This window comes from Chaetura pelagica, unplaced genomic scaffold (genome assembly GCF_000747805.2).
Source record: "Chaetura pelagica isolate M959 unplaced genomic scaffold, ChaPel_1.0 scaffold1064, whole genome shotgun sequence".
In the NCBI taxonomy this organism is placed as follows: Eukaryota; Metazoa; Chordata; class Aves; order Apodiformes; family Apodidae; genus Chaetura; species Chaetura pelagica.
The window spans coordinates 564,297-574,202 of record NW_009953063.1 but is presented as its reverse complement, the minus strand read 5'-3'; the positions used below and the strand labels follow the sequence as shown (position 1 = coordinate 574,202).

The following is a 9,906-nucleotide window of genomic DNA, read 5'->3' as shown; positions in this document are numbered from 1 at the left end:
CCTCGGCGGAGCCTCAACGGGCGCTTGGCTTGGCCTCCCGCTGGCGGGCTCCTTCCCGCCCCGCGGCTGCTCCTGCCAAGGGGGAAGGAGGGAGCCTGGAAAGGAAAAGTCTCCATGCTCCCAGGCAGCACACCCAGGGATGCTCGGGAGGATGGTCTGCTTGGGTTCACTGCTTCCAGTGCACAGCCTGAGCTGTGCAGAGCTACTCTTGCTCATTAGACAAGACATTAAAACATGAGTTAACAACTGCAGAGCCCCACAAATGTCCATCCAGCTGTTACTCATTTATTGATTTGTGTTAAACAAGTAGATAAATACTTACCTGAAAAGCAACAGTACTCTCATCATGAAGTGGACTAGTGTTTAAAGTGTGTCTGCCTGATGAGCAGACTGGCTGCATTTTGTCAGTTTCCAGTTGCCAGACCTCCCAGTCCTGCCCAGAGCCGCAGCGGCTGCTCCAGAGCCGGGGTCTGTGGGCACAGGAGCCTGGGGGACACATCAGCCCCTCTCCCTCCCATCCTCCCAGCTGGTAAGCAGGGCCAGGTTGTGGCCTGTGACTTTGGGCAGTCTCTTTCATATTTGGCACACTGCAAAACTACCAATCTCAGAGTCATCTCGTATCTAGCCCAAAACTGCCAGTTCAGATATAAACAAAGTTATTTTTAAAACCCCTGAGGCCAAGGCACGTGTTCATTCAACATTTTTCCTTAAAGAGAGAAAACCTTTTTCCCAGTGTTTTTCAAATGCAATGAAGTTCAAATCAATAACTTGAAAATGAAATTGTCCTCAAACCTGATGAAACAAAAATTAACTGCTTCCACACAGGGTGGGATCAAGGCCCCTCATAGCTTCACTTCGAAATCCTGCCCTGGCCCTCTGTCAGCAATTAGCTGTAACGATGCCAGTGTAAGGAAAGCATTCCTTATATATAAGGGGAGCATTCCCCTCTGCTGCTGCCTTTCCACTCCCACAGAGCAAATCCCTCTGCAGCACTGGGCTGCTGGTGGAGGTGGTGTGGGCACAGCTCAGGACTGGTAGAATGGCCACAGTAAGGAGACAGGAGAACTGTAAGTAGATTAAAAAGGTAATTAAGACTTTGGACAACTTTCTTATTAGATGCGGGAACTAATGTGGATAATGTTCTTCCTGGGCTATTCTCATGTGACAGGAATTGCTGCAGAAAAGCAACTGAACAGAGTACTAAAAAAGCCAAACAGCATTCTCATCATTCCCTTTCACATCCCATCACCCTTCTCAGGGCACTTCTCCTTCCTTCACTGATCCAACAAACAAACAGTTTGGTTTTAATTAGGTAGGACAAGCATTGAAGTCAGGAGCTGTGAGACCAACGAGATGAGTGGGTGGGATGTTCCTCTGCACTCCAGCCTTGTGTCCCACTGTGAGGGGTGGGAACAGTCTGGGCTGATTTACTTTAGATTTGAGCTGGGAGTAAATTGCAAGACATGAATCATCTTGACACAGATGCTGCTGAGATGGATTACCTGGTCTGGCAGCCTCTTCCTCTCTTTCCACAGGCTTGCTTTCTTCTCTCCTGTCAGTGAAAAGTTTTGTTTCCCAGACACAGGAGGGTTGCTGCTCCCACAAGTGGGTGCACAGTGCTTGTGACCTCTTTCTGCCCAGGCTGCTGTGGGTTCAGCAAACAGCTCCTCAGCACATCCCTTCCTGAGATTTTCCTCTCAGGGATCCCTATTCTTCCAAGACATGGAGCCAAGAGCTGTTATGTGCAGGGAATGTGCTCTTGCCTGGGGCTGGACTGTTGCTGCCCCTTGTTAGCAAGTGACTTTTGCCTCATCCATTGGTTCCTCTGTGGAAACCAGAGCAGGAAGCACAGAAAATGAAGCTGCTCTGTGTTTTCATCACCAGGCAGAGGGTCTCTCTCCCACTGTGGCTCTAGTGAGGGCAGCACACCTGAGACAAATGCTTGACCTCCTCACTTGTGTGATGCTGCAGGGCAGGACTCAGCCCCTGCTTTGGCCCAGCAGGGTTAACTTGCTGGTTAAATACATCCAGACACTTTGCCACCTTAAAGAATTCACACTTCACCCCACAAATCATGTGCAAAACAGGCAAATAAGCCCTGTCCCCACTTTGCAGTGATTGCAGCAATCAGAGGCCAACTCTGCACTACTCCCAGGGACTGTAAATCTGGAACTCTGCAGGTGCAGCCCCCAGGTTGATAGGGAGTGATTAGCCTTAATTCCACCTCTTCTTCTCTTTCACAACTGTTCATCCGGAGCCCCCCATGGTGACAGTAACTGCAGTGCTAATCACAGCCAGCTCGGCTGCCCAGGCAACACATGGGGTGACTGCAGCCCCCTTCTTCCTCTTCACCTTTGTCTCCTTTCTGACTCCAGCTTAACTTCTGCTGGAGCTGATTTTTAGTTTATTTTTTTTCTTAGTGGGAAAGAATTTGGAAGCAGAGGAAAATTGAGGGAGGGAAGCAGCACCCTCTGGAAGGGTCTCCAGAGGGGCCCTGCACCCTGTGGAAGCTGCCAGCCTAGGGCAGGTACATTTTGGGAGCCAACCTCTCCTACCATCCTCAGCATCTAAGCCCTGACTTAGGGTTTTCCCAGCCTTCTACTGGAGCTGGTGCTCCCAGGGTTTCCTCCTGGTCTGTGGGACTCTGAAGCCTGGCTGAGGAACGTGAGGTAGGATGCAGATTTGTTTGCATTTATTTTTTTAGGAGGTGGTGAATTTTGAAGAGCAGCCTTGCTTCCTCTGCCCTCCATCTCTTTATCCAGATCCCTTTGAACAAATCATTCCTTTTGCAGAATTCCGTTGTTTAATTTTGCCAAGTGCTGAGTTTCAATCTCCTATTAATTGGGTTTTGCCCATTTTTGTGCATTACATTAAATGAAAAAATGCCACACATAAAATTTTAGTTTTGAAAGCTGCCTTGTTTGTTTTATGTTGAAATTACCCAGGCTGCTGGGGCCTGCAGAAACAGACGCTTTCTCATTTCATTAAAAACTCTTTGTGATGATAAAAAGCAGCAGAAATGAGATAAAAAGTGGTGTTTCCTTAAAGGCACATGAAAGAGAGAGAGAGAGATAAATCCCATGCATTGTTGGGGATCAAATCCAAGGCAAGGCTGCAAAGCACAGATACTGGTGGGGGGGCTGGGCTGGCACTGCCCCCCCAGCCACAGCCCCCTCCCCAGGCAGCCTTGGCTCTGCCTGCTCTGCCCTTGCCCGTGTTCATTCTGTCCAGTGGGACCTGGAAATTAGCACAAATTGAGAACAAACTTCCAGCTTCACACTTGTTTTCTTCTCTTTTTACCCCCATCCCTTAACATCAAAGTGATTTTTTTCTTCCTCTTGAGTTCCAATATTCTTTAGCAGTTGCTGAATTGCTATTCAGCTTTGCTGAATTTTTCCACCCACTGCCGTTTAAAGGTCATTTAATTATTATAACAAAGAATTACAGGAAGATAGAGAATTGTCTAAATGCCTTAAGCAGCAACAGGTTTTTAGCAATGGATTTTTTATAGTGATGTACATGGGATTAGGACTTGCAGGTTTGCACTAAGTGTTGCTCAGGGCTCTTCTCTTCACCCGTGTCCCGGGGCCAGAACCGCAGGGTCTCAGCGGTGGGGATGGGGCAGCGCTGCCCCCGGAGCCGTTCCGAGATTCCTTGGGCGTTTCAGGCCGGGTTTCACAGCCCCTGACCGCCGGGCCCTGCTGGCCGGGCTGCTCGGCTGTCCCGCAGCATCCCCGGCCGTGCGGGCAGTCCCGCTCCGCTCGGCAGCCCCGCCGGGGTGTCAGGACGGGCCCCGGGAATCCCGGGGCTGCAGAACCCGCCGCACCCTGTAGGTGGGAGCCCAGGAACGCGGATCCCGCGCGGGGGTCCCGCGGGCCCCGCACCCCGGGGCTGGTGCTGCCTCTGCCCCTCCGCACAGCACCGCTGGCTCTCCCGGGCCGTCACCCCTGAGGGGCAGGGCTGTCCAGGCGAGGTTGGACACTTTCTCTTTGCAATCCTCCTCCGTTCCCGCCCCCTGCTCCCCCTCCAGCGCCGCCCGAGCCGCCGCTCTCCCTGGCCCTCCCGTGGGAAGAGCTGCCCCCACATCCACAGGGATCGTGTCTGTGTGGGAGCAGCCCCAGGTGTGTCCTGACAGCAACACCCTGAAATGGGGACTGGGCTCCGTGCCTCCTTAGGTCTGTGGCTGAGGAAGCTGGGGATTGATCCAAGCAAGACGTTAGAACAGGCCACTGAGTTGATACTGTTAGGATTTCTTAAGGGGCTGTTGCATGAGCAGGTTTTTCCCTTCATTTCAGCAGCATGTTAATGAGCAGAGTCACTGCTAATGGAAACATAAACAAAAACTGAAAGCCAGTCTATTATTTTCATGGAAACATTTTCTACCCAAGTGCAGTTATCACTGGTAAGCAGCCAGCTTTCCACAGCAACACTGCATGGACCAGGAAGGGAGAGGAGGTGCTGCTGCTCTGTCAATGCAGGTGGCAGGATAGCAACTGGGGAGCTGGGAGAGGCACCCCTGGTTTATCTTCTGCTCTAGGCAAGTGGAACTTGTTGGCATTTATTGTACTAAGAAATCAAGATTATAAACCAAAGGAAATAGTTCCACTTCTGGAAAGACTGACTAGCCCAGCAGTACAGCAGACGTACCAAGGTGACTGGAGGATGGCTTCACCTGGGCCTTAGCCTCTCTGTCACCTACTCTCTGTATCATATCATCCTTTTTATCCCTAATGCTCATTCCACAAAGCTAACTGTGAAACCTTCTTCAGTCTCTAGGTGGAAAGCTGAGAAAGCAAATCTAATTGCTAATTACTAGACAAGGGGTAATTTCTCCTAAACAGTGAAACTAAAAGCGTGACTGCTTCTCTGCCCTCTGTACTTGATGTCAGCTGTGAATCAGGCATGTGGGCTGGGAGGACGTTGTCAAAGTCTGGCAAGGTCCTGACTGAGAGGCCTCAGATCCCACATGCTGTTCCTGAATACTGTGTCTTTTAAGCTCTCTGCTCCAGATGCTGTTTTGCAATAAATGCATCACTCTTTTTGTACCCTGTTGTGTAAAAGTGGAAAGACAGGCTGAGGCCTGGCTGTGCTCTCCCCCTGAGGTACACGGGCAGGCCTGAGCAGACAGGGAGTGGGGCTGGGCAGGGGCCAAGGCCCTGGTCACAGCATCCTGAGCGTGGGGCTGTGCCAGGGGAGCTCCCTGGGCTTGGATGCTTCTGAAATCCACAGCACCCTGGCTGCTGCAGTTCCACCCCAGCACAGCAGCCCTGGCAGTGAGGAAATCCCCAGCCAAAGGCAGCAAAAGCAGAGTCTCCCCTCACGCAGACAGGCTGCTCTGACAGGAGGCAGGGAGAGGCAGCGAGGGGAGCGGGACTCGGCGCCGCGCGGTCCTTGCCCGCCCTCCCAGCCCCCTGCCAGGCTCTGGGGTGAGCTTTACCGCTCACCCGGGGCCGGGTAACACCTGCAGCCCGAGCAGGTAGGAAGCACCTGGGGGCCCTGCCGGGACGCCGGACAGGCTGAGTCCCGGCGCTCGGAGCGGGTCCCTGCGCTGACATCGCGGGGGGAGCCGAGCGGGCTGTTTGTCTTTCTGCCCCGCTGACACATCCGTCTCCCGGGAGGGCTCCGGGGCAGCAGGGCCGTCCCGCATTGCGCAGGCAGCGCAGCCCCGACCAGCCCCTCTCCGGGGCCGCGCTGACCGGTTTCCTGGCCTTGGGAAGGGGGAAATGGGAGTTTCCCGAGTTTCCTGGCCGGGGTCGCGCACGCAGCTCGGTGCCTGGCAGAGCCGGGAATCCCGGTCAGCACGGCCGTACCGGGAGCACTGGGGAGACCCAGCCTGTGTCCCGAGGGGCTCACGGTGAGCCCACGTATCCCCAGAGGTCCCAAAGCTGCTGTCGAGTTAACCCCTTGGGTTTGTAGACTTCAGTGGGGTTTGTAAGGGAAGGGCTGTGATGTCCTTCCCGTGCCCCGGGCTGGGGCAGAGGGTCCCGGGCTGGGGCGGTGGCTGCTCCCTCCTGCTGTGGACACCAAGAGCTGCCAGGTGAGAACACATCCCCACGAGTCAGGGAGATGGTCCTGCTCTTGGGACGGGAAATTCAACAAGAAACCACAGAGCAGAGAGCTCAGGGCTTTGTCCCCCTTTGCTCAGGAAGTGTTTGACACTTTGGTTTTTGTCACATGTCTCCGTTCATCCTGGAGAGATCCTACAGATGACTAAGAGCCATGAGCCACGATGCTGCTGTCCTGGCCTTGCTGACCGACTCGTTCTGCCCCTGGTGCTGAGCTGGGGCCCTCAGGCACTGTGTGCCCACATGCTGGAGGGACAAATTGGACATGCTTCCCTTGGGAGCTGCAGGGATCTGAGCCCGGCGTGGTTTGGGAGGCTTTGTCCCCTGCAGGGTGAGGGGCAGCCCTGGGCAGCTCTCTGGGGCTGTGCTGTGTCCCCTCTGTGTGCCCAGAGCACAGTGAGCTCTGTGGCTCCTGCCCCGAGGCAAGGTCTGCTCTGTAGGATCATCCCACTGGGGAGGAGCAGGAGGGCTCCTGGCACTGCTGCCCTTGGCTCCCTTCTCTCAGGTGTGCTCGGCTTTCAACTCCTTAGAACAAGAGCTGTCTGCTTCCCAGATGGATGGGACTTCTGAAGAGGTATTTGCTCAGCAGTAGGAATAAATCCTCTGCTCTTCACGTTGCTCTGGGTGGGATAAAATATTCTGTGATGATCTATTTAAACATCTTAGGTTAATACCATGAAATGTTTGTTCAACTTATATTACTCTTTTAGCTCTGAAGCAGTAAATGCTCCCAGGCATGTCAGAGTACAGCAACTCCATGGCTACAAGATGCTGCATCTAAACAATTTGGGTTGAGCAGGCAGGGATGTTTCTGGAAAAGGGGACAGCTGGTATTTTCCAGTGGAGGGGTCATGACTAGGAAGGGCTTGGCTGTAGCTGCTGTCACCAGAGGCACTTGCGTAACCGCTTGGTTTTCCCCATCATTCTTTATTGGTTGAGTCTGTTGCCTTTCTCTGCTTTTGCCTCTGCTGTGGTAAACCTGAGGTTCCCTGGTGAGCCAGGAGTGCTTCTTTGGGAAGGAGAGGGTGCTCCCTGAGTGCAAATGCTCCAGGTACTGCAGCTAAACACCTCTGCTGGGACAAGTTGATTGCAGCAGGGAGGATCCATCCAGGTACTGCCACCGATGCCTCCTGGGCTGGGGCAGTGGGACCAATCCTCCGTGGCTTTGGAACAGGGATGTGCGGGAACCACTTTCCCAGGCCCAGCCAAGCCCCTTCCTTGCTGCCAGGATGGTTGACAACCAGGTTTTCTTGGCAGCTATCATGACAGCAGCCGTGGTTTGTCAGTGCCTTGCTGGTGTGCAGGTTGACCTTTCATGGAAGGCTTCAGGAGACACACACCGAGCTGCACAGCCTGAGGGTAGGACAGAGAGGAAGGATCTATTTCACAGCTCCCTCCATGGGACAGCCCAGGTGACAGGAAGGCTTCCACTGTCTCTGTCCCTTCAGTCCTCAACAATAACAGATTTATTTTTTATAGTCAAAAAGACCTTGAAAGGATGGCTCTTTTTCTTGGCAGAAGCACAAGAGAAAAATATAGGGTGTGCCCAATCCATCTGTCACTGAGGAAGTCAACCTGTCCTATACCTTAATGCCATCATTCACTAAGACCAAAGGTAGAGATCAAGGCTGCTTACTTGGAGTAGTACCTAAGGCCGTGTCTAGTCAGGCACACAGGCAGCTGCAGTGACAGCCAAATAAATTACTCTGGCATGGTCCCTGGGGATTGTGTGCTCTCCTCCAGAGCAAGTGATTGCCTCCAAAACACATCTACTCTGCAGGGAGCCCTCGGGCTACACAGGGAGTAAGTTACTCTGCAAAGTGCCTGTGAGGAGCTCCTTAAAAGCTAGGAAATAAGTTCAAGAGATAATATTTCAGAGAAAAATCAGTCTATTTGTCTGCAGCTGCAGAGGAATCCCATACTAGTGGGTGAAGGCAGCACTGGGCAGGTGGTGTGACGAGCACCGTGGGCACACAGGATCAAAACGCGAGTCAGTAAGTTCTGCACATCCTTGTTTGGCTTCTCCTCTAGTTCTCCCATTTTCTAGTTCTCTCCACTACATTTTCTGTTTTCCTGAGAAGACTTGCAGTGCCGTTTCTCCTCTTGAATCCCTGTGACATGGAGCAGTGAGTCAGGATGCCAGGAGCACTGGCCCAAGGCATATGCCCAGTGTCTGACCTTCCCGCTGCTGCCTCTGCTGGGAACACTTCCAAGCTGGAGCAACACATCAGCTGATGGGCTCTCACTCTGGCAACCAGCTATGATGCTGCCATCAGAGACGTCTGTATTGAAGCAAGCAAGAGAAGCAGATGGTCTCTCAGTCAGTCTCTCCATAAACATGAGTGGTTGCAGCTATAAAAGCAAACTGCTCTAAAGGGAGGTTGCTAAGCTTTCCTTCCAGCATCATGGCTTGGCTTTCCTCAGGAGACGTGATGACCCTCTTCCAAAGAAAGGGTGTAAGTCATCACTTGTTTTTTCCTTTAATTCCTAGATGTGCTGAGTTCTGTGTAATAAATTACACTGCTCATTGTAAAAGAAAATTCAGCTGCAGCTCTGCCAACCTTTGGCATCCGTGCCTCGCAGGTGATGGGATGGCCCCATTAGCCTGCCTGGTGTTCCCATCACCAGGAGCTCCTGTTGGTAAGTGCAGTGGGATGAGCCTTGAGGTCACTCCACAGATGAACAGAGGATTTCTGATGTCAAAGCTGTCAGGAGCACACTGATCCCAAGCCAGCCAGCCCCAGCCCTGTTCCCTCCCAGAGAGGCTCAAGCTCTGAGCACATACAGGTACCTGCCCCTCATTGCTTGGGGCTTGTCTGCACAGGACTCTTAACAAAGTTAGATTGAAGTAACTAAATCTTAAGTGGATTAAAGAGCATTAAAATTCTGCATAAAACTCTAATTCAGAATTAAAGTGGCCTTAATTCAGTTTAATTTACTCCCAAATGTTACTTAAATAAGGCCATTTAAATTGTTCTTAATTTACATAAGTGGTCCCATATAGACATTTAATTAGCCCATTTTTAAAAGCGAGTTAGCTGCCTTGAGCTTCCATAGGTAGGCAAGCCAGGTCCATGGCCCCTTTGCTGACAGGGCTCCTGACTGAGGCTGGTTAGCAGTACTTCAGCAGCACTGGCATCTCTTCCCAAGGAAGTGGCTCAAGGCCAGCTTCTTCCCCGCCAGCAGATAATAAGATCCTTGAATACCACCTATTCTGAGTGTGTTAAATGTACTAGTGGGAGATTAAAGGCTTTGCCACGATGAGCTCTTCCTTTAACATCTGAGACAAGGGAGTGGTAATCCCTAGAAAAATCCCTAGAAAAAATGTGATGTCAAGATTTTACAAAAGGAGCCAGACTGAAGGAAAGTTGACATTGAGTCAGCAGAGGACAGGAAGGAGACAGAAGACTGGGAGGAACTGAGACCATCCCTGATCTCCTGCTATCACTGGCTACCTCGCTGGCACTGCTGCCCCCGGATGCTTTTTTTGCTCCCTGGAAGCCCTGATTCCAAAAGATAACCCCTCTGCAGCCTGAGACACGCTGCTGCCAGCCCTCAGCACCAGCCTGGCACGGGTGGGCTCATCCTCTGGTCCATCCTCTGGCCTTGCCTGCCCGCTGCCCTCCCCCGCGCTCTCACCAGTTCCTCCCCAGGAAAGGCCCCGGGTGTGCATGTGCTGCTGGGGATTTCCACCTCCTTCCTGTGGGCGCGGGTTCCTCCCGGGATGGAGGCTCCTGAGCACGGCCCTCTGCAGAAAGGGGATGGTTCTGCCTCCTGCTCAGCCCCCCCCCCCGGTCCCCAGCCAAGTCCCCCCAGGCACCCTGGGCTGGGGACCTGTGTC

The 9,906-nt window shown here is 52.7% G+C and overlaps 2 protein-coding genes across 2 annotated transcripts in view; one reads left to right on the top strand and one right to left on the bottom strand.

Moving 5' to 3' along the window:
• GRIK3 (glutamate receptor, ionotropic, kainate 3) overlaps positions 1–5,647 on the bottom strand; it is a 187,085-nt gene extending 181,438 nt beyond the window's left edge. Inside the window, exon 1 of the mRNA XM_009996702.1 lies at positions 5,488–5,647. Within this exon, the coding sequence (XP_009995004.1) occupies positions 5,488–5,647 (160 nt within the window). The remainder of the gene's footprint in view (positions 1–5,487) is intronic.
• Positions 5,648–6,219: 572 nt separating this feature from the next.
• ZC3H12A (zinc finger CCCH-type containing 12A) overlaps positions 6,220–9,906 on the top strand; it is a 13,139-nt gene continuing 9,452 nt past the window's right edge. Inside the window, exon 1 of the mRNA XM_009996701.1 lies at positions 6,220–6,272. Within this exon, the coding sequence (XP_009995003.1) occupies positions 6,220–6,272 (53 nt within the window). The remainder of the gene's footprint in view (positions 6,273–9,906) is intronic.